Below are 24692 nucleotides of genomic sequence, written 5' to 3'. Positions count from 1 at the left end.
TGTAACGACGCACTCAACCATGTAGATATTGTCCGCTTTGAGCCCAAGGGGGCCCTCACGGCTTTAAAACGCGTCTACTTGGTTAAGAGGAGTCTCTACATATATAGCGCCAGGAACTTGCTCCCCTATCCGATGTGGGACATCACAAATACCCCTCCATGCAGACACAACGTCCTCATTGTGTCCCATGGGATTACGGGGCCAAACAGACAAACACCCCTTACAGAGCCAAACAAACCCCCACACCGGGGTCGGGGATCGGCTCTGATACCATTTGTAACGACCCGCACCCAACCATGTAGATATTGTCCGCTTTTTTGTGATGTCCCACATCGGATAGGGGAGCAAGTTCCTGACGCTATATATGTAGAGACTCCTCTTAATCAAGTAGACGCGTTTTAAAACCGTGAGGGCCCCCTTGGGTCCAAAGCGGACAATATCTACATGGTTGGGTGCGGGTCGTTACAGAATAAATAATAGTATTTTATTATAATGATTAGGTTTATTTTTTATTTTCAAATTATTTTTAAAAATTAACAAAAAAAAAGGCCAAATAATAAGCTAAAAATAAATAAATGCCTCCAATTCCATTCCTTTTTAAGAATTTTCATTTTTGTTTACATAGATAATGAATTTTTGGATAATTTATTGAAGTTTTTATTGTTGTTTTAGTAGTGGATTAAAATAAATATCAATCACATTCATTATCATCTCAAATTAAATTCATTACTTGGACAATCCTACTTTGGTCTACAAAAATTAAAACTATACTTTACACATTAATTATTTTGTTTTAATATATGGTTTTACAAAATCATACATAAAAGACATGCTTAACCTTAATATCTTTATTATTTGATTTATATGTATACTTTTTTTTAACTATCCAAATCTTATATTTGTAAGTCAAAAGGGTAAATTGACCTAATTTGTTTTTATTTCACTAAACCACAATTTGAGAAGTGTAAATAATTCAACCTAGGAGAGAGGAGTGAACTAGGTAATGACCAATTTTAGCAATTTTTTTATCTAAACAAAAGAGTAATGAGCAATTAAATTAACGATAAAGTCAATAGAGAAAATGAAAGAGATCACCAAATATAAAATATATAATGATTCGACTCAATCGTAACTTATGTTCGTTCTTCTCGTACTTTAACAAAGTTTAAGGTTTTACTAGCTTTCAAAGCTTTGATTTAAGTTTTCAATTTCTTACAATTGAATTATTGTTCTAATAAACTTTTTATCATAATTACGGAGAAATTCCTCGTATTTAAATTCTTCTCTCAAGATTGTCAAAAGAAAGAAATGATTAACATAGTCCCAGGGCATTAAGGTATACAAGTTTGAGTATCATTGCACTTAAATAAGTTTGGAAATCTCTTTTGAATTGATGAGCAATAGTTTTAGAAAGCCATCTTAACAATAAATACGAGTTTAAATACTTACATAAAATATGGAAGTTCAAATTAACCGTAAGGTACAAATAGGCTCGATTGCTTGGTTTTTCCGTTGAGCTGTTGAATAGTCATTGAATAGGAGAATGTATAGCAGGTCACAGAACTCAACCGGTAGATTAAGCACCATTCACCCCACATTGATCAAGAACTTAATCAATAAAGTTGTGTACTGTCCAAATTTGATGTTATATAATGGATAGCCACCGCTTTCAATAAGCGCATCTAGTGTAGTGGTATCATAGTACCCTCCCACGGTACTGACCGGGGTTCGATTCCCCGGATGCGCACGAATAAACATATGTTTTCCTTTATCTTTTCTGCTTTGTTTCTTCCCATTGACAACCTCTCAATTTTATGCATATCCTTGGTCCTACCTAAAAAAGTAAAACTCCAAACGCCTCCTGCTTATTGTTCACATCCCTAACCCCATTTTCAATTTTTGTTGCCAATTCATGTAGCTTATGCCATGAGACCCTTTCCACGTCTCAACCCCAGAGTCACCAAATTCCTCAACTTGTTAACCAATTGCTGCTCCCCCTGTCACATTCATCAAATTCAAGCCCAACTCATCGTCCAAAACCTCCACTCAAACACCACCATTGCCCACCACTTCATCACTGCATGCCAGTCTCTAGGCCTCTTGGATTCCGCCCTCCTCCTCTTCACCCATCACTCCAAGCCCCATGTCTTCATCTGCAACTCCCTCATTAGGGCCTTCTCTCACAACCACACCCCCCACACCCCTTTCTCTATTTACACCCACATGCATAGCAACTCCATTCTTCCCAACAACTTCACCTTCCCTTTCCTTCTCAAGTCCCTGGCTGACTTTAAGGGCCTCAGTGAAGGCCAATGCATACATACCCATGTCGTGAAATTGGGTCAGTTTGATGATATTTATGTGCAGAATTCACTGCTCAATGTGTACGCGTCGTGCGGTGATATGGGATTATGTATGCGTGTGTTTGATGAAATGCCCCATAGAGATGTTGTGTCTTGGACTGTGTTGATTACCGGGTACCGCAGTGCTGAAAGATATGATGATGCGTTGATTGCTTTTGAACAGATGCAGTATGCAGGGGTGGTTCCCAATCATGTGACCATGGTGAATGCTTTATCAGCTTGTGCTGATTTTGGGGCGCTTGAAATGGGTGTTTGGATACATGAATTTATAAGGAGAAGTGGTTGGGAATTCGATGTGATTTTGGGGACTTCTTTGATTGATATGTATGGAAAATGTGGGAGAATTGAAGAGGGGTTGGTTGTTTTTAGAAGCATGAAAGAGAAGAATGTGTTTACTTGGAATTCACTCATTAAAGGGCTAGCTCTAGCAAGAAGTGGGGCGGAGGCAGTTTGGTGGTTTTATAGAATGGAGCAAGAGGGGATCAAGGCAGATGAAGTGACCTTGATTGCAGTGCTTTGTGCTTGTAGTCACTCAGGGATGGTGCAAATGGGACGGCAAATTTTTGGTTCACTGATGAATGGGAAGTATGAATTTTTTCCTGGTGTCAAACACTATGCCTGTGTGATTGACCTCTTAGCCCGTGCTGGGATTCTTCAAGAGGCTATGGAAGTGATGACCCGAATGCCTTTTGAGCCTAATAAAGTTATGTGGGGAGCATTTCTGGCTGGCTGTAGAGCTCATGGTGACTTGGAATTGAGTGAATTTGCAGCTAGAAAACTTGTGGAGTTGGAGCCAGGGAATGGTGCTTATTATGTTCTTTTGTCTAACATATATGCAGAGATGGGAAGATGGAGTGATGTTGAGAAAGTGAGGAGGTTGATGAAAGAGGGGGGACTTACTAAGGACTTGGGTTGTAGTTCCATAGAACTTGAACCCCAGGAGCGTGTATATGAATTATTAGCAGAATGAGTCTTTGCATTTTCTTGGACACACATGCTTGAATGGACTGGTTGATTACAGCCTACAGAGGGTCTCTACCATTTGCAAAAATGGTGCAGTTTTTAATTTCTAGAGCCTCTGGTTGATGGGGCGAAGCTTCCATCCAGGACTAATTGTTTCTGCATCAATCCCTCCACGGCCAGCCTGCTCGATGTGTGCGGAAACAGGGCTTCTATAGAGCAAATAAGCCTGGTTCAACACCCAAATATCAGTTTCCTGAGTTTGATCACAGGTTCATCCATCATCCTTTCATGGAAACATACTTCTTTTGTCCTTCTCAAGTAGCTTGCAAATTGTTCATGTGAAGTCTAGGAATCCTACTTAAATACCCTTTAAGGACCAAGATATAATTCATGTCACAACCAGTGGTTGGATCATGTGGCTGAGTCAAGATTATTTATGTCTGAATGGAACAGACAAAATGCAAGTTCTATTAATGCACAATGCATAAGCCAAGTCTCATGAAAGCACAAATTATGTGTATATCATGTCCCAAATAAAATTATTATTGTGTAAACTGACCTGATTGAGATTTAGAGGTTATTTGGCTATGTGATTTAAAATCAGTTTTTTCTTTTTTAAAAAACCATTTTTTAAAATTTAAAGCATTATTTCATTGTTATTTCTATAAAAATACATTTTTTTAAAAGGTGAAATAAAGACTAGTTTTCAAAGAGCAAATATAAATTGTTTTTACTTGTTTTTAAACTCAAAATAAAAACATGGAAAAATAAAAAAAGGATTAAAAAGAAACTATAAAAAGTCCATAAAGTATAACACAATTTCCCTCTTTTATTCTCTCCATCAAGGGTAGATCGCGTGCATGTCCATGGGGCATGCCCCCATGAAATTTTTATAAAAAAATTCTTTTCAAGGGGATTTGAATCCCTTTTCTTAGATAGAAGAGGAATTTTTTTTGTTAACACTAGACTATAAATGTTTTTTTTCCGAACTTTTTCCTCTCTTCAAATAAAGAGTTACATATTACCTCCCTCAAGTCATTTATTGGCTCCCCGACCACTCTCCATCAACTAATACTAAAAATATTTAAATATATATATGATCCCTCTCCAAATTATACTTGTTTTTTGAATTTTTTCTTATAACTTTTTTGAAAATTTTCATTAGATAAATAAATTTCAATTCAAGTGATACTTGTTGCATAAAAGGTTATCCAACCAATATTTGAAAGTTATATAACTCAAAATTGGCCATGTTTGAAGTCATTACCTTAACCACGAGGAGCGGGATGCCAAAGGTAGGGTTAATGACCGGAGAAAGTCCTAACAAGGTAGTTGTTGATTGGATTGCCTCCTTATCAAGGAGAATTAATGCTTGTTAAGGATTTTGGTATGATATTACTTCACACCCAAAAGAAGCAAGTTAGAACTAAATTAAAATCGGAGATTAAAATATTTTTTTTTTGTTTCTTGACACCAATTAATAGTCATGACTAGGATTTATTCTTAATAACTTTGTTAGTTTTTTTTATGCATAACTATTTTTTTTAAAAAAAATTTCATTAAATAAATAAACTTCAAATCAAATAAGGCTTAATATGTTGAATTTATTAATAAATTTAATAATTTTTTTAAAAAAAATTTAAACTCGGATACTAATATAATTAATACAATTTTTTTAAAAATAAAAATTGATGGGAAATGACTCTGTAGTTTCTTTAATTCATATAAAATCATATTTCTCTCTCTTTTTAACCAAATAAGTCAAACAAAACTTAAATCTATTAATTTTAAAAAATAATTTGGAACTCAAAAAACACCACTAAATCACTTTCCATTTGAGAAAAAGTTTCTTGTGAAGGACTTCTTCTTAATATTCCTGGAATTTGTTGAGGAGTGGCTGAAGAAGTGGTTAATGGGCTCTTTTATTGTCTGATAGCAGTCTGAACCAATTTTGAACTCCCATTGCCACAAATGTGAGAAGTTTTGACGTGTGATCTAAAGAAGGAAAATCCTTTCTACTCAAGAGGAGGAGAAATTTTTTGAATGACTCCAAAATAAAGTCACTGTTCTTAAAACTAATAGGGAAGATAGGATTTTTTAAACTTTAAATGAAAATGAAAAACCCAAAAATGATCAAAATTGCTGCAATAAAAACATTGTACGAGATATCCATATAATCATAATAATTATATAAATTTCCGAGAAAATGTTTTTGGAGTAAAAAGATTTTAATTTCAATATTTTGGGATAAAATCATAAAAATTTTGTATTTTGAAAAACCTGCCCTTGTTTTTGTCGGGTCCTTCAATGAATTTAGGTCATGTTTGACCTGAATAAATATAAAACATGATTTTTATAACAACAAATTTGCAACGGATGATTTAGCTTCTGCATTTACTCTTGAAAATGATCATAACTACCATGAATTCAACCATAAAATTCAAAGCCCATTGACGTGATTAGATCAAAGCAATTAATAGTAAAGATTCCAAACATAGACTACCCTTCAGTTTCCTTTTTCAAAGAAGTGGGGGATGATAATGATTTCGTACATCATTCAAGAAATTTAGTAAGATTCTTTGTCGGTGGTGCCCACACCATTCCCCCCAATTTTTTTGGTAGCTCGCCTTTTTCCCCTTTTCATATTCATAGCTTACATAATAATCTAATATCTTTGATTGGTAGCTTTTAGCCTACTCCACAATGTCTTAGCCCTAGGTATGGATCTTATCAAGTTACATTATTTCATTTGATTACTCATACTTTTGAAAGGAAAACTTTTTTGAAAGGAAAACTTGTGTTTTAATGGATCATTTGAAAAATATATGGTTTTCAGAACCCAATTTTATGAAATATGAAAACCAGATTTTAATACGAAAAAAGTAATATTACTTTCATGCACTTTGATCCGACTCCATTTTTGGTGCTAAGATTGCCCTTCCGAGTCTCCATTACCGATCTAAAAAAATAAGTAGAAGTGCAGTGGTGGCGATGATGATGAACTGAGCTGCGGCGGCAATGACCTTGGCACCTATGAATTTTTCTATTTCCTTCAACTGCTATGACTATTGTTAAGATGAAGGTGAATCAGCGGTGAATAGGTGTTGAAGGATTGGAATTTGGTGTAGTGAAGACGGTGATGGTTTTAGAGTTGGAAGTTGTCGGAACTGGAGATGTGAAAAAACTGCAACGGTGATGGTAGGTTTTGGTCGTGATTGAAGGGAAGCTAGTAGTGATAAATGGCGACAGTGGTTGACGCTCACACCCCATGTGGCGATCTCATGGTGGCTCTACTTTAACTCTTTTTTTTTTTTCAGTGAAAAAACCTAAAAAACGAAGAAGATGACGAAGGAAGAGGAGAAATCGAAAAGATGAGCCAAGAAACCTGTTCAAATTTCGATCGGCGTTGACATGGAGGCTTGAATGCTATTGTGGAAGAAAAATCCAGAGGTGCCAAGGCTGCTCCACATCAGTTCATCGTCACCACTGTAGCTAAACCCAACTTCTTATAATAAACTTCTACCTTTTTTTTTTTTCAAGGTCAAAGTTGCAGTCTAAGTCACCTGCACCTAGTGATTGAGAAGTGGGATGGAAGGAAAGAGGAGACCCACCAATGGGTTCAAAGGCCATAACTTTATCAAATCACTTAAGAAAAGACAAGAATAATTTATACTATAATAATATCTCGTCTCCACAAATTTTAAATTATGACAATGACTGTAGCAGCACTCAAAATATGAAAACATCAAATCAAATCATGAGATCTTTCACTACAAATTTTCTCTCACTCTCAGGTATGGATTGAATTCATCCAATCCACGGTAATTATCCACTGCAAATTTTATTAGGAAACATACACGCACACAAAAACTCACAAAAACTCAAGGGCAAAGCCACACAATTTTTTTCTCTTAACTCTTCTGCATGGCAATCACCTTGGCCCAAGCAGGCCTGGCAGTGATATCAGCGACCCAAGCGGACACGTGTGGACGCGAGTCAAAGAGCTTCTTGGCTGAACTGCCCAGCAAGTAGTGTAGGGTGGGGAGGTGGTGAAGGTCGGCCAGCCCCAAGCAGTCTCCGCCCAAGTACTTGGACTGAGTCAACCGAGCCTCGTACACATCCAAAACCTTGCCGAGTTTGGCCTCTAGGTCCTCCACTGCAGCTGGGTCAGTGGTCAGGCCGAGCATTGGCTTGATACATAGCTCGAAACAGAGCTTGGCGGCATGGGGGTCGTACTGATGGGCCTCCACCTCCATCCACACTGACATGATAGCCATTTTCTTTGAATCTGGGCATATCAGTTGAGTCCCGTTTGACGCGTACTCGTGGGCGATGTATTGTGTGATGGCCCTTGATTCTGCATACTCCAATAGTCAAACCGTTGGAATATTTCGTTTTCGTTATTTTACTATTTTACTTCGATTATAATTTTCTTTTTCAGAAAATAAGAATGGTAATTGGTAAGGAGACTTTACCGAAGAGCTTCAGGTCTCCGTCTTCAAAGGCTGGAACTTGACCAAATGGCTGCATCATTCCGCAGATCCAATTTTATCATTCACATCATTTCACGTCTTAATGAAAAAGAATTTAGTTGAGGGTTTTAATCGTGAGCAAAAGTCATTACTAGCCATGTTGAAAAGATGTTTGTTAGCCATATGGAGAGGGCAATTTGGGCCTTTCGGAAAACAAATTAATCAATGATAAATGAACTCATGGCAACTGTACGAACTGTGACTCGTCGCTTCCCTACTAATTAGATCTCAAAACATCACATGGAAGACTCTATCTCACAAAACCCACTCACTCGTCGGTCAACGAAACCACACAACCTCCAACAAAACATTAGCAAAAAGTTTCCCATGATCACGGGAGAATTCGATTCAACTTACATTGAGAGCAAGGAAAGCCTCCGATTTGTGCTGGCCGACCTTCATGTCAATCGAAACGAACTCGAACTGAAGCCCCTTCTCGTAGAGCGCAGAGACAACTCGCATCGTTGCCGTGGAGAACGGGCTACCGTGGACTTTCAAGACCGCCATGACTGCTGGATTGGGAAGAAGAGAAACGAAGAGCGAGATTTTCAGGGTATGGGAATGTAGGAATGAAGGCTGAGGGGCCTGGGTATTTACTGTTTGTAAAGAGGGTGTGACATTTAATATGCCCTTTTCTAGAACGTTCTCATCCAATGCCATCCAATGCTTTTGCCGATTTCATATCCAACGGAGGCCAAACAATATTCCCAAGAGTGGCATTTTTGTCATTTCAGTGGTTAATGTACGTGACGTGTGCAATCACGACATGGAATTTTGATAAAAGGATAGCAGTTTTAAAAAATAATTTCTAAATTAGCGTAGTAGAAAACTAATTCCAAATCTATCGATAATTTTGTCCTGAAATAAATTGAAAAATATAAAAAAATCGTCTTATAAATAAATGAAATGAGAAATCGTCTCTTGAAAAAATAATTTTCAAAAAATAAAAAAAAATAAAAAAAAAGAGAAATTTTCTCTTTAAGAAACGATTTTAAAAAAATAAAACAAAGTGAAAAATCGTCTCTTAAAGAGATAATTTGTACCAAAATATATATGCGAGAAATTGTCTCTTGAAAAGACGATTTCCATAAAAAAAAAAAAATTAAATTTTATTTTTTTGGAAATCCTCTCAAGAGACTATTTCCACAAAAAAAAAAAAAAAAATTAAGCAAGAGACGATTTCCATTGCTTAATTTTTTTATTTTTTATTTTTTTTTGTGGAAAATCGTCTTTCCACCATAAAAATAAATAAAATTAGCCAATGGAAATCGTCTCTTCAAAAAAACGATTTTTTCAAAAAAAAAAAAAAAAAAAAGCAATGGAAATTGTCTCGGAGAGACAATAGCACCACCCAAAAAAAATAAAGTTTAATAATGGAGATGATTAGGCATTTGAATATGGAGAATTTTGCTATAAAAGATTTGGATTGAATGACATATTATTTTTTTATCCTTGACGGAACAAGACTAGGAATTTAAAGTGTCTTGCATAATGGAAAATTTTGCAGACTGAGGATTTATCCTTTCTTTTAACATAATAATATTTTGCATAATGAAAAATTTTTGCAGCTTGGATTTTCTAATTGCTTAATTTTTTTTATTTTTTTATTTGGAAATTGTCTCTTGCTTTTTTTTTTTTTTTTGTTCTTGAGAGGATTTCCAATAATAATAATAATAATAATATTTTTTTATGGAAATCATATTTTCAAAAGACAATTTCTAATTGTTTTGTTCTTTATAGGTCTTGTTTTGGGTGTTCTTGGCCTATCCTAGGATAGGTAGCAGTGTGCCTAGGAGCGCGAGCCCTGCCGGTTGAGCCGTTGTTAGCCGTGGATAGGCGTTTATTAGGTTGTAAGAGGGTTGGGGTGATGTCTCATAAGGTTTGTCAATCTGCTATTAGGCTCTAGTTCAAAAACCCTAAAATGAGTTCAATTTTCAGAACCATGTCTAGGAGATCCAGTGATTCTCATGATACTGTTGTAAACAGTGAAGAGATCAATTATCCTAAGATCCAAAATGATTTAGATGATTGGAAGTTACCCAAGGTGTCTAATCAAGAAATTTATAAGAAAGGAACCTTTAAGTTCTTCACAGATTATACCATTAAGACCTCTGAAATGTCAGTCAGTTTAGAACAAGACAACCAAGTCATAAGACTTCTAGATAACAGATCCGTTGAAAAACATAAGAAAGATGACTATAATTTCATACACTTTGGTATGATTCAAATAGCAGCTAAGCCTTTGACAAGATTAGGTTTACACACCTCTATTGTCATGTGTTTAAGGGATAATAGGCATCTCGAATATCGAGATTCTATTAAAGGCGCAGTCTAAGCTGGACTGAATGATGGCCCAGTTTATTTCCAGTGCTATCCTAACTTCACAGTTAGAATAAGAGATGCAGACATCTTAGATTTCGTTGTCCTGCATATTAAGACCCATGGCTTTAAGATCAAACCAGGAAACAGTCCTGTTTCAATCATAACCAGGTTTGCCTATAAGAGCATGAACACAAGCGTTGGATCTGGGGCTCTTTGCACCAGTCCTAAAGGTGAGACCACTTACTTTCACTCAGATATGTTAGATAAGTCAGATTTCATCATCCCCAAGAAGATCTTGTGGAAAGATGTTGATTTTCCTGAAAATTGGCATTTTGCTAATGCTGTTCCAGCCATAGCACAGCGTTCTGAAAGTATTGAACAAATAGTTCAATATCCTGATGGAGGAGGAGAACTGGTCTTCTCCAAATCTTTCAGACACTCCAGCAGCCCTAGAGTTTCTGTTTATGAACCCTCTAGAGCTTCAAGCTCTAGAGGGTTCATAAACAGAAACTCTAGGGCTGCTGGAGTGTCTAAAAGATTTGGAGAAGACCAGTTCTCCTCCTCCATCAGGATATTGAACTATTTGTTCAATACTTTTAGAACTGTGCTATGACTGGAACAGCATTAGCAAAATGCCAATTTTCAGGAAAATCAACATCTTTCCACAAGATCTTCTTGGGGATGATGAAATCTGACTTATCTAACATATCTGAGTGAAAGTAAGTGGTCTCACCTTTAGGACTGGTGCAAAGAGCCCCAGATCCAACGCTTGTGTTCATGCTCTTATAGGCAAACCTGGTTATGATTGAAACAGGACTGTTTCCTGGTTTGATCTTAAAGCCATGGGTCTTAATATGCAGGACAACGGAATCTAAGATGTCTGCATCTCTTATTCTAACTATGAAGTTAGGATAGCACTGGAAATAAACTGGGTCATCATTCAGTCCAGCTTGGACTGCGCCTATAATAGAATCTCGATATTCGAGATGCCTATTATCCCTTAAACACATGACAATAGAGGTGTTTAAACCTAATCTTGTCAAAGGCTTAGCTGCTACTTGAATCATACCAAAGTGTATGAAATTATAGCCATCTTTCTTATGTTTTTCAACGGATCTGTTATCTAGAAGTCTTATGACTTGGTCGTCTTGTTCTAAACTGACTGACATTTCAGAGGTCTTGATGGTATAATCTGTGAAGAACTTAAAGGTTCATTTCTTATAAATTTCTTGATTAGACACCTTGGGTAACTTCCAATCATCTAAATCATTTTGGATCTTAGGATAATTGATCTCTTCACTGTTTACAACAGTATCTTGAGAATCATTGGATCTCCTAGACATGGTTCTAAAAATTGAACTCATTTTAGGGTTTTTGAACTAGAGCCTAATAGCAGATTGACAAACCTTATGAGACGTCACCCCAACCCTCTTACAGCCTAACAAACGCCTATCCACGGCTAACAACGGCTCAACCGGCAGGGCTCGCGCTCCTAGGCACACTGCTACCTATCCTAGGATAGGCCAAGAACACCCAAAACAAGACCCAACTTCCCTCCCACATGGCTCTGATACCATAGACACCCAGGACAAGGTCATGTGCAATGAAAACAGGAATTATGCCATGATTCAAAACAAAGAAGAGGGTTAGAAAATACAAAAGATATCCAACAATGAAATTTAAAGAGAAGGACCCAAAAACTTGTTAGTTCATAATAAGCTTAAAACCGACCATGTAGGCGGTATAAAATAAAAACATAAACTTAAAAACAAAACTTAATTAAAACCATCATGTAGGAGGTATAAGAACATAAAATAAAATGAAAATAAAACTTAATTAAAAACCATCCATATAGGAGGTAATCAAAACATACTTATATTATACATAAGGAGAAATATCTTATAATGGACAAAGGTAGGAAAGCTTGAAGAAAGCTTTGAAAGCTTGAAAGGGTTACATGATGAGAGAGAAAGAAGAGAGAAGGGAGAGCATAGGAGCCTAAATTGAACGTGCTTACAAATGAGGACCAAGCCTCCTTAAATAGGCAAAAAAAGAATCTTGAATAGTAACCATGAATAGTAGACCCGTGCTTGAATAGTGAATAGTGAATAGTAAGATTCACTTTTATACCGAAATCCCCCGAAAAACCCTCTTTTGGCTGAGAAGACTTCTGGCAGGCTGCTGTGTAGACACATGCTTGCTGTTTTTGGAACAGAAACTGCAAAGCTTGTAAAATATTCTTGATGGAAGACAAAAGGCTGATGATTTACTTAGATCTTCTTATTGGAGGAAGGATTCCTTCACAGTCATCACCATTGTTTGGAAGGTAGCTTGTTGAATCATCATACTCTGCATAAGAATTTTCTTGGGAGAAACTTGAGCTTCCTTCTTCAAGGATTTTCTGGAAATCTTGAGGGGTCTTAGCTGCTGCGAGCATGGCTTGTAACTGTTGCTTTTTAAGGAGAAACTGAGACATATCATCACTGGCTGAGATTTGTGAGGGGTTCTTAAGGAAATACTGCTTGACTGCATCAGTAGATGCATCATTTTTCAATGCATCCCACCATTTAGTTTTAAAAGTCCTTCCCAGAGATGGAAAGGCTGCTGTTTCGTCTGTAATAATAATATAGTCCCACTGGACTATCCAAGCCAGGCCAAAATTGCTGAAAAAGAATAGTAAAGAGGGAAAAGCTGAAAGTTCTCTGGGAATATTAAAAGAACTTCTGAATAGCTCAAAGCCATCCAGAATGGGCTTAGGAAGAATCTTAATAGTTAGACCATAATAAGTCCACCAACTGTAGAACCAAAATGGGAAAGAGGAAAGCTAGTTCTTAGAAGGAAAATAGAACATCCATGAATGATGGAAGTCCCTATTCTGGATCAGAAAAGCATTAAACCATGCTCTCTGATAATCCCAATAATTAAAAAACCTTGGCTTAGATGGTTCAGAAAATTCCCTTGAAAGATTAGGATTTCCACCCTATTGCTTGACTGTAAGGATCTTATAGATATGGCAGGTGGAGAATGCCAAGCCCATATTGCTGAATTTATCAGCGTTATGCTTAATCTTAACAGAACCAGTCTCTATAAGGACTGCTTCATAAAACTCTCTTGTTTTTAAAATATCACCAGAGGGATAATGAAAATTTTCTTGAAATGCTTTTGCAGCAATCTCTCTGGGGTTTTCAGAGAAAAATTCTCTTTCAATAACTAAAAGAGATTGATTTAAATCATTTTGCCAATATCTTGATTTTGTTGAAAGAGGTGTGGGGTTGGCAGCCACCACAATTTGTTTGCTTGAAAAAGAAGAGCTTGTTGCTAATTCCTTTTGAGATGGATTAGCCATAGTAACCTGCTTAAAGGTCTGAGACCCTGAGGTAGCTGGATATTGTGTTGCCTTAACTGGTTTAGAATGATCAGAAGGATCATAGTATAAGGTCAACATTTTGTTAGACATATGGCTGGATTCATGCATAGGTTTAGAAGAATGAAGCTTTGCCAAAAGTTATGCTTCTTCCTCTTCAACTTGTTGACTCCAAAGCATTTTATGGGTAGAAGGAGATTGGTTAGCTTGACTGGATTGGGGTTTTTGAGAGCTAGAAGCTTGGGAATTCTTTTTAGGGGCCATGATCTCATGAACCCTGCAAAATTCACGAGATAGCTGATTAGGGTTGAAATAATCTCCTTTAATAAAGTAACTTTGAAACTTAGATTTTAAAATAATATACCAGTTAATTAACTCATACTTAAAAGTTATATATTTAATTGTTTCAAAATCTTTGAAAATAATTTTTAATAAAAATTCTTGATTCAAAATCCCAATTTGAAATTTTGAAATGCATAAAGAAATGCTTAAAATGTCATTATGCATGAACTGGTTGCCTATTAGCTTACTTGGGACATCTAACCCAACAAGGTTAATTTCTTGGTTAAAAGGAGTGATGCTTACAGTTGGATTAGCAAATTCAAAAAGAATTTCCTTATCAAAAAGCTTAGTTCTTATACCTTGGTTATCTACCCACAAGGAATAAATAGAGCTTAAGAAAGGTATTCCTAGAAGGGCTTTTTCATTAAGATCCTTAACAAGGATAAAGGTTTGCTTAATACAGACGTCATGGTTACGGATATGAACATCTGTTAATTTATACTTAATGACAAGTCTTTTGCCATTGGCTCCAAATAGAGACTGACCAGTCTCTTCGCATAAAGGAATAGGTACAAGACCTTCTTGAAGGCAATTTTCAGCTGCTCCTGAATCAATCAAAGCAATAATATCAAAGACAAATTTATCTTTGACTACTATAGTAAGGGAGACTTCCCACCTCTGGAAGATAACCCTACTCACAGTATTCAAAAAAGTATCTGTCTCATTATCATTAACATGAGAAGATTCTGGAATATCCATATGGATTTCTTGGTTTCCAATTCTATTGATTTGATCTTGGAGATCAGAGAGACCTAGACTTATGAATTGTCTTAACTCCTTAATCTCCTTTTTATGCTGCTTAACTTCTTCATGAAGTTCCTTAATGCTGACATCCTTGGGAGACTACTGGTCAAACCTGTTTAAGATATCGTTAAGGTTATAAGGATTAACAGTCTTCTTGGCTTCTACCTTAACAACAGATTTCTTAAAAACTTCATAAAGATTTTGCTTAGTCTTTTCATCTTCAACTTTTCTTAAAGTATCTAGGATGAATTCCTGATCTTGGCTTATGACATTTATGGTTTTAGGACAGCAATTACAATTACCCTTAATACAAACATCTTGGTCACTAGAAGATTAGCTAGAAACATCGCCACTGCTATCTAGTTGATTAATATCATCTTCATTATCTGAATCAGTCCTTGATTCAGAATCTGAGGAGTTTAACATTACCTTACAAAGCATATTTTTTAGGTCATCTGAGACACTTAAGTTATTAATCTTTTGCTTAACTCTACAATCTTTCTTATAATGGCCAACTTTGCCACATTTAAAACAGATAATTGGCTTGACGTCTAAAGGAGTTTCTATCTTTTTCTGGGTATCTTTGTTGACCCTTCTTTGGACGTGCCTTGACTGCTTAGTATCATTCATCCTATAGTTGTCATAGGTACCTCTCTTACTGTGGTAAAACTTATCTTTGCTAGGCTTTCTGCTTGGTTTTTGCTTAGAGGGAGGCATAGTTTCTTTTTGGCTGAAACCAAACTGGCTACAGAATGATCCAAATTCATTCTTGTAGATTTTTTGTTCATTCTTCATTTGTTGCTTAAGCTTGAAGTCATTGCACAACTTAATCCCTTCAGCTGTGACAATGCTTATAATCTCACCATAGGTTAGCTTATCATAAGGGATTTGACCGTTATACTGTTCCCTTATCTTGATCCTAATTCTCTCAGAGAAAAGCTTGGGTAAACCTGAGATGAATTTTTCTTTCCAAAAAGACTGGTTACAATCTGACCTTAGCATGACTTTGGTTAGGAAGACTTCCTTATACCACCTAAAATCATGAAGCTTGGGACACTTAAGGTTGGTTAAGAGATCTGCAGTTTTATCCTTAATTTTTGCAGGATCTCCAATGAAGTGTTTGGATATTGAGTAGATTAAAGTAGCCACTGCATCCTCAATATCTTGGCCATCTTCGTCTTTAACCACTTCATTACTCTCATTAATCCTATAGGCTTTAAGGATACTATTTCTATCATCAAAAGTGAGATAATTATCCCACCAACCCTTAAGCTGTCCTGTAAACCCAACAACAATGGTTTGAGCTACAGCATGATCTGGCAGTCTATTGTTTAATTTATAGGCTGTACTAACCATGGTCATTTCTTGAAGCTTGGTGAGTATGTTATACTCGGTCATACCGTCTATGTTCCATTCATAGATAATACCACTGGTGTATGAGGCTTGAGTATACTGATTTCTTTCCTCAAATTGCATGTCAGGAAAAGTAGGCCTAGGATAGTAATTCCTAGTCTTAAAGGTTTCCAAGTTGTTAATAATTTGATTATGGGGTTCCTCAAACATCTTAATTAGTTCATCAACTTCTTCTTCTGAACTAATATCACCTTTAACCATATTGATTCTCTTATCAGGCTGAACAGTCAAAGGGGCAACAAGATTATCCTTAATCTTCTGATTAATCCTATCAACAAAGGCTTGGTTGATTTGGGGATTTTCTTGGAATTCCTTAGAAAATTCAAAGGACTCAGTGCTCTTCGTGTTATTAACACGCTTATAAGGATAATCTGGATATTCCTCTTGTTTGAAGAGTTCAAACCAAATCCAAAACTTAATATTTTTCTTTTCTTGTCTTAAGTAGGCATAGAATTCTTCTTGGTAAATGGTTCTAATGACCTTAGGGACAGTGCTAAAGAACCAATCATTTCTTTGCTTATTGACTTCAAAATAGAAGTCCTTTCTTAAGAGATCCTTGTTGATCTCAAAGTCCTCAACACTTAGGCTTATTGTGTTAATCATCTGGGAATAGGTAGAAGACATAACAGGGGACTCATCCTGTTGGGATTCCTGAGTAGACTCATTTTCCTCAGAGTAAAATGGTCTAGCCACGTTGATGTGACTTCTCACACCAGTTAGCTTAATGTTCTTAGGGTTTCCTGAGCTGGATCCTTCTTCTTCTCTAGTGGTTCTAACTGGGATGGAAGAGCTTGAAGCTCTAGAGGGTTCATAAACAGAAACTCTAGGGCTGCTGGAGTGTCTGAAAGATTTGGAGAAGACCAGTTCTCCTCCTCCATCAGGATATTGAACTATTTGTTCAATACTTTCCGAACGTTGTGCTATGGCTGGAACAGCATTAGCAAAATGCCAATTTTCAGGAAAATCAACATCTTTCCACAATATCTTCTTGGGGATGATGAAATCTGACTTATCTAACATATCTGAGTGAAAGTAAGTGGTCTCACCTTTAGGACTGGTGCAAAGAGCCCCAGATCCAACGCTTGTGTTCATGCTCTTATAGGCAAACCTGGTTATGATTGAAACAAGACTGTTTCCTGGTTTGATCTTAAAGCCATGGGTCTTAATATGCAGGACAACGGAATCTAAGATGTCTGCATCTCTTATTCTAACTGTGAAGTTAGGATAGCACTGGAAATAAACTGGGCCATCATTCAGTCCAGCTTGGACTGCGCCTATAATAGAATCTCGATATTCGAGATGCCTATTATCCCTTAAACACATGACAATAGAGGTGTTTAAACCTAATCTTGTCAAAGGCTTAGCTGCTACTTGAATCATACCAAAGTGTATGAAATTATAGCCATCTTTCTTATGTTTTTCAACGGATCTGTTATCTAGAAGTCTTATGACTTGGTCGTCTTGTTCTAAACTGACTGACATTTCAGAGGTCTTGATGGTATAATCTATGAAGAACTTAAAGGTTCATTTCTTATAAATTTCTTGATTAGACACCTTGGGTAACTTCCAATCATCTAAATCATTTTGGATCTTGGAAATCGTCTTTTCAAGAGATGATTTCCCACATACATTTTTTTTGTGCAAATGGTTTCTTTAAGAAACAATTTATCACTTAGTTTTATTTTTTATTTTTTTAAAATTGTCTCTTGAAGAGACGATTTCTCACTTTTTAATTTTTTTATTTTTTGAAAATTGTTTCTTTAAGAGACGATTTCTAATTTCATTTATTTCTACTTTGAAATAGTGTCTTGGAAAGATGATTTTTTTATATATATATTTTTTAAATCGTCTTTTGATTTTTTTTTTTATTTTTTAAATCGTCTTTTGAAGAGATACTTTTTCATTTCCAATTTATTTCCTCTTTCCTACTTGGACAAAAACTGTTGTACATTTGGAATTATTTTTCTTACTACGATAATTTATGAATTATTTTTTAAAACTATTGTACTCTTATAAAAAAATCCTCACGTCATAGAAAACAAATGTAACCACAATTAATTCTCGATCCCACTTCAATATTTTCCATTTAAATGAGTACAATAATTGATTTTGGTTATGGGTAACATCAAAACCATATATAAAAGGGATAACCGATTAAAAAGGACAAAAATCCCTCAATATTGTAAAACTAACCCCCCACTTATTTAAGTCTCAAAAATGACCCAACTCGGACAAAAATACCCTCTCAACTATCTTTTCAGCCCATTTTCCCTCCAACTCCAATTTTCCCCTATGCTGTGTCTCTTCCTTACCCTGCAAACTCATTTGTTTCATCTGTTAACCTGCAAGAAAGAAATCACGAAGGACTTTTCCGTTTATTGCAAGATAACAAAAAAGCAACACAACACAAGGAAAAAACAAAGAGTAAGTTTCATTGTTTCATTCTTTGATTTCAGTTTTTTGAACTATACATATGAATCTTCATCCATGAAATGAGAAGAAACCCTAAGTGTCTTATTTTGGTTCCTTTTATTTTTTTTAAATCAAACCCTATTTTTCATCTTTCTGATATTATGTGTTGATTCAGTTCATGAAAATGGAGGAAGAAAAAAATTCGGTGATGAAAAATACGAAACAAAAGAGGTATAAAATTTTGGGAAAAAAGAGAAATGAAAGAAATGAAGGTTTTGAAACCTCGTTATCGTCATAAAAAAATGAGAAGAAATCAACTGATTCAGTAAGCATTAATTTTCTACTTGAAATTTTGATTTTTAATTTTTTTTTAAAAATTTATCCCTTTTAATCGATTATCCTTTTTTTTATGAATTTATTTTTCATGAATTGATAATCTAGTTGTTGAAAATTTTCTCAGTGAGGTTATAGTTCAAGGTTTAAAGCAATATTTGAATGATTAGAAAAAACTAAACTTAACTACTATCAAGTTTACCATCAAAAGGTTTTGAAATTTTGTGTAATGAAGTTATTTGTTATGAATTTATAATGTATTTGAATATAATTTTTATGAAATTATTTTATCAAAATATTTAGAATTTTGATTTAAATATATATGTTAAGAAAAAACTGAACTTAACTGTTATCAAGTTCATTGTCAACAGGTTGCAATTTCAAAATGGTTTGGTTTTGTTTCAAATTTCAATAAACACTAGAATAAACAGGTTGTAATTGTTAGCACATTGATGTTGCCTTCTTCTTTTTCCGGAAGTGGCAAATAGAAAATCCTCATCTTTTTTCCCAAAAGTTTACCACAGTGGATACTATGTTTTGGGTATGTGTAGTTTGAATTTTAGTTATCATTTTTAATTTTTTGTAATAATGAATTTTATGATCTTGGTTATTTATTTATGTATGTTAACTTTATTCTATGTAGCAAAATGCTCAAGCAAGATGGATTAAGCATGGCAAGAAATGGAACCAATTCAAATTACCAGAGAATGACATTCTTATTGATTATGCCAATGGTTTGCAACCTTTTTATTATGTCAAATGGCATGATGTTGACATTGTGTATGTCCCCATCAATGTTCGAGCTAGTCATTGGGTATTAGGAGTTGTCCACCTTCATCGAAGGATTATATATGTATATGACTCATTGATGGGCATCAATAATAATGCAAGATTGCAAGTTGCCATTAAACCATTAGCCAAATTGTTGTCGCATATATTAAATGCAATAGCATATTATGGGTTTCATGGTAACACAAAAGTTAACTACCAAGAATGGGAAATTGAACGACTGCAAGATATTCCTCAATAGGAAAATGAGTAAGTGATCTTAAATTTACTTTCATATCTTATACACTTAATCTTTAATAATAGTCCTAACATTGATTATCTGTGTACCATGCAGTGGTGATTGTGGCATGTTTGTTATCAAATATGTTGAATACTTAATGCACAACCATCCATTGAAGTCATTAACAAGTGCTCGAATGGACTGGTTTTCGGAAAAGATGGCAGCAGAGTTATTTTATATGAAATACTTGCCTATGTAATGAATTCATGTTGATATTTCACATTTTAATAATGTAGTTGGATGGTTTGTTATATGTAATTGGATAGCGTCATATATGTAGTTAGACATTTTGATAAATGTAGTTGGACAACTTGATATATATACTTGGATATTTTGATGAATGTTGTTCAATAGTTATGTATACAATTGACCTTTTAAACTAAACTTGATTGTTGTCAAGTTGTTATGTGTGCAAACTTGAAGGTAGTTAAGTCCACAGTCTTTAGGCAAAACTTGAACTTAACTATTGTCAAGTTGTTTTATGTACAAACTTGAAGGTAGTTAAGTTCACAGTCTTTAAACAAAACCTGAACTTAATTATTGTCAAGTTATTTTATATATAAACTTGAAGGTATTTAAGTCCATAGTCTTTAGACAAAACCTGAACTTAACTACTGTTAAGTTGTTTTATGTATCAACTTGAAGGCAATTAAGTCAATAGTCTTTAGACAAAACCTGAACTTAACCATTGTCAAATTGTTTTATGTACAAACTTGAAGGTAGTTAAGTCTACAGTCCTCAAACAAAACCTGAACTTAATTATTGTCAAGTTCCTTATCAATAAACGTGAGAACAGTTGAGTCCATAGTTTGAGAATAAACATGCAATTTTCATTCATACTTTATACATAACTCATCATAACATATATGTACAAAAGTAACAAATATCTCCATTTCTATGGGTATGCAAAAAAAAAGGATCATTATTACAATATTCATCTATGTGCTTATCCTATCACCTTATACAAAAAAAGTAACTTACATTTCCGTTCACATGGGTACCAAAAAAACAAAAAAACTCACTATTACAATTTTCATTCCATGTAAGTTCATAGAGTGCCAAAGCTATCATGATATCAAGGGATTGGTCGTTTGCATGTTTTCCGATTATGCCCATATTGACCACATTGACTACAACGAGATGTGCGTTTGCCCTCTCCACCAAAAGGCATTCTTACTTTCCTTGGTCTTCCTATTGGGTGTCTCATTTTAGGTGGTAACACAACTTTGTCATGAATATGATTAGGTACCACCCAATCTATTTCATTTCCAGTTGGATAAATACACTCTGAATATGAAGATAACAATGTTTTAGTAGTAAAATACTTGGAGCACAAAGGGTAACATGAAATGTTGTAAAATCTACAAGCAGTAATAACATGTGCACATGGAATATGATTAAGATCAAATTGTCGACATGTGCATGAACAAGTGTCTAAATTCACTTGAGCACTAATGCCGACATAGTTAACATTACACTTCTTGGAGTTGATAGCTTCCACTAGATATGTTGCTGACATATTATACCTCGAATGAAGTTCTCCATCAGCCCACATGGTAAGTTCAGTTGATATTGACATTGCTTGTTGTTGATGAGTCACAAACCATTTTTGAAGTAAGTTTCTCAATTCTTCAACCAATTACAAAACCAGAAGATCTCTAGCATTTTTCAACACAGTATTAAGGCTTTGAACGATCCCTGTCGTCATGATATTATATCTTTTTCCGGTAGAATATGAACATGCCCATTGATCAACTCCTATATCCATCAAATATCTTACTGCTCTTGGGTCAATCATCTCTAGTTGCCCAAATATAAAATTAAACTCTGAAACACGATAAGCATGGGCAGCATCATGGAACAACTTATGTACTCTCACCAATCAACCAACTACTTGCATGTCGATTGTCACGAGACATCATATCTAACCGACAAGTGTGTGTTGAATAGAATTTCATTATTTGAAACATATTGGAAACCCCTAACTTGGTAACACGAACTCGCCACTTGCATTCTTTATCAAAACATTCAACAAGCAACAACTTAGTAGTGGATTTAGTTGTTTTGAACTCAAACTTCCTTTTCAGAGCCATCATATACAACTTCCTTTGTAATTCTTTCTTACTTGAGTATATTTGGTGCTCTTCTAGATGGTCATCACTAATTCCACTAACTATAGGTTGTTGCATCATGTTTTGTCTTTCATTTGCTACATCTTCGATTATAGTGGGATTGTCATGTATGAAACCATCATTTGTATCAATCATGGTCAAGATTTCTGCACTCTGAGCTGAAACAGTTCTGAATGAGCCAATTTGGGTCACTTGCTTATCATTAGTAGGGTTAGTATTCATCCTATAATCCTCCTCATTAATTGTAGTCTCGTTCATGTTCCAATCATGAACTTTATACCCTTCAAGTGACTCATTTTGAAATCTTGGTCCATTTTCACCATCAACAGTAAGAGTTTCAACTAAATCACAATGAATGTGTCTACTTTTATGCATCAACATTGAGTCCCCATTCAATTCTTTATCAATCTCAGAAGACATATGACATTCGAAATAAGAATTGCAAATTGATTTCTGATTGTGATTATCAATTCTCTTTTCAACTGTGATGCACAATGGAACAGGCAGCTTACCATTTGTACAATTTAAACTAATAAAGAATTTCACATCCCCATCATCAGTTAGTTGTATAGGACTTGTGGGTATGTTGGCATTGAATACACACTTCATTGAAAGAAAACAATTTGTTGGATCTAGCTTCAGAATATGATGAACAACCTCTAATAACTCTTTATATGATATAGTTTTCGGGATCTCAATGCCTTTACCTTGACTTCCTTCGAAATAGAAACATTTCCATCTCATACCCATTCTCCTTCATATAAAAGCATTATTCCTACTTCAACAACCACTAAAATAACAAAATAATTCAATTAGTGGCATCAACAAACAATATTAGAATATTTTTTAGTTACCTCATAGCATTAGCACCAATAAGTAGGTATTAATTTTAAAAAACTCATTCATTATTAAATACATATTATTTCATTACACATATTTATTTTTTTAATAAACAACAAATAAATAACATTATTAATCATCTTTATTACTTCAAATAATACCAATAATGCTATAGAAATACAATGTATATAGTTATTAAATAAATTCAGACATTGTAACTCTAAACTATTTTAAACAATAAAAATATATTTATTACTAAAAGATTGGTTATGTTGTAATTCATTTAATGTCAAGGGTAATTTGCAAATGATTCAACTCAAATTGAGTATAATTAAATAAAATAACAATAATATAATATTACTATAAAATAACTATATACAATCTTAACTTACGTCAAGTTCAACTTAATATCCGTAAGGTTTTGATATATAACTAAAAAAGATAATTTTATATATTATATCAAAACCCTATTAACACATATATTTACATCTATATAAAGAACAAATATGCAAACAATACCAAAACCATCATAAAATTCCATAAGTTTTATTACTTACCATCATTTGATTTTTCCATATGGACAATGTTTCTCCACACTACACTTTTTAAGCTAATTGCTTCCTTATTTTAATCCATTTTTTCATGGTTGTAAATGATATTAAAAAAATTATAACAATTTTAAACTTATTTAAATATTTACTACATCTCATTAAATGTTTGAAAATATTCAATAAATAAAACATGAAAGAAAAAAATATAGAAAAATAAAAATAAGCGTACATTGTTTATCCAACCACAACTTAAAGCGCTTTAAGTTGAAGAAATCTGAAGAGAAACTGTGTGAGACTTGAAGAAATGCATTAAAAAAAAGGAAACGGAATAACAGGAGAAAATGAAAAAAAAGGAGAAAATGGAAGAAAGAATAAAAAAGAGGTGAATGAAGGGAAATAAAATTAGAATGGGAGGGAAAAAGGAGTTCATGTAGCTAAGGGGCATTTTTATTCGAATTGGGTCATTTTGGAGGCTATTAAAAGTGGGGGGTTAGTTTTACAATATTAAGGGATTTTTGTCCCTTTTGATCAGTTATCCCTATATAAAAACATGTTTTTAATTATTCATATTATTATTCAATATTACAAATTTTTTACTATATAAATATTGTTTTTTAAAACCGCATTAGTGTATGTACTACTACTTAATTTATTATTTATTGAATTTTTTTCAACATTTTATATGAGTTTTGATAAATTTCTTTTTTTTTTTTTTAGAATTTCATTCTATATATATTTTTTATTTAGATAAAATGTAACAACCAATATTTTTGTATTTTCGGATAAGTTGTATCCTTAACTTTTGTTGATATTTATGCTTTTATTTGAATTTAGCAAAAATTTTAGTTACTTTACAAGGCTTATATATGAATTTAACAAAAATTCTAATTAATTTATCCCTTCCTTTTTGTAATGAGAAAATTTAGTGAGATAAGGGAAGAATTAGTAAAATCTAAGGGTATGTTTGGTATTTGATTTTGAGAACAATTTTTTGTCCTCTAAAACAAAAAAAACTATCTTTTTTGAAGTAATAAAATTTAGTAAAATAAGATATGAATGAGTAAAATCTAAAGGCCTTTTTCATAATTGTTTTTAAAAATAATTTTTTATTCTTCAAAAAAAAAAATAGAAAAGCATGTTTTTTAAAACTATTCTAAAAAATTATTTTCTAAAACAGTTACTAATTAAGTTTAAAATGATGTTTGTTTTTTTATTTAATTCTAAATAAAATTTTAATTTTTAATAATATTAAATATTAAGTTGTTTGTTTTTTAAATATTTTATTTCTATTAAGTATTAAAAAGTAAAAAAT

General features: G+C 34.1%; 2 protein-coding genes and 1 non-coding gene across 3 annotated transcripts; 2 read left to right on the top strand and 1 right to left on the bottom strand.

The window, feature by feature from the left end:
* The first annotated feature begins 1676 nt into the window (after positions 1 to 1676).
* On the top strand, positions 1677 to 1747 carry TRNAG-CCC (transfer RNA glycine (anticodon CCC)). The gene has a single exon. It is a non-coding gene; the product is annotated as a tRNA-Gly (tRNA).
* A 53-nt stretch (positions 1748 to 1800) lies between these two features.
* LOC100262320 (pentatricopeptide repeat-containing protein At5g66520) lies at positions 1801 to 3880 on the top strand. Its single transcript, XM_002266835.4, has one exon. The coding sequence runs from the start codon at positions 1927 to 1929 to the stop codon at positions 3331 to 3333; it is 1407 nt and encodes a 468-aa protein (XP_002266871.1). The 5' UTR covers positions 1801 to 1926; the 3' UTR covers positions 3334 to 3880.
* A 3092-nt stretch (positions 3881 to 6972) lies between these two features.
* Positions 6973 to 8554, bottom strand: LOC100243577 (glutathione S-transferase). The gene is made up of 3 exons (XM_002262568.5): positions 8216 to 8554; positions 7802 to 7850; positions 6973 to 7683 (listed from the first exon to the last, which is right to left on the bottom strand). The coding sequence occupies exons 1-3, from the start codon at positions 8516 to 8518 to the stop codon at positions 7238 to 7240; spliced, it is 798 nt and encodes a 265-aa protein (XP_002262604.2). The 5' UTR covers positions 8519 to 8554; the 3' UTR covers positions 6973 to 7237.
* Between the last annotated feature and the right edge of the window lie 16138 nt (positions 8555 to 24692).

Source organism: Vitis vinifera, chromosome 7, assembly GCF_030704535.1.
Source record: "Vitis vinifera cultivar Pinot Noir 40024 chromosome 7, ASM3070453v1".
Classification (NCBI taxonomy): domain Eukaryota; kingdom Viridiplantae; phylum Streptophyta; class Magnoliopsida; order Vitales; family Vitaceae; genus Vitis; species Vitis vinifera.
This window is presented reverse-complemented; position numbering and strand designations above follow the sequence as displayed.

Bases quoted from the DNA above. Each gene is read 5' to 3' on its own strand.
- LOC100243577 (XM_002262568.5), bottom strand. From the start codon at position 8,518: ATGGCATTGGATGAGAACGTTCTAGAAAAGGGCATATTAAATGTCACA. The intron at 7,851-8,215 runs GTAAGTTGAATC...GGAATGATGCAG, and splicing joins AGGCTTTCCTTGCTCTCAAT to CCATTTGGTCAAGTTCCAGC. The intron at 7,684-7,801 runs GTAAAGTCTCCT...TGGAGTATGCAG, and splicing joins CGGAGACCTGAAGCTCTTCG to AATCAAGGGCCATCACACAA.
- LOC100262320 (XM_002266835.4), top strand. From the start codon at position 1,927: ATGAGACCCTTTCCACGTCTCAACCCCAGAGTCACCAAATTCCTCAAC.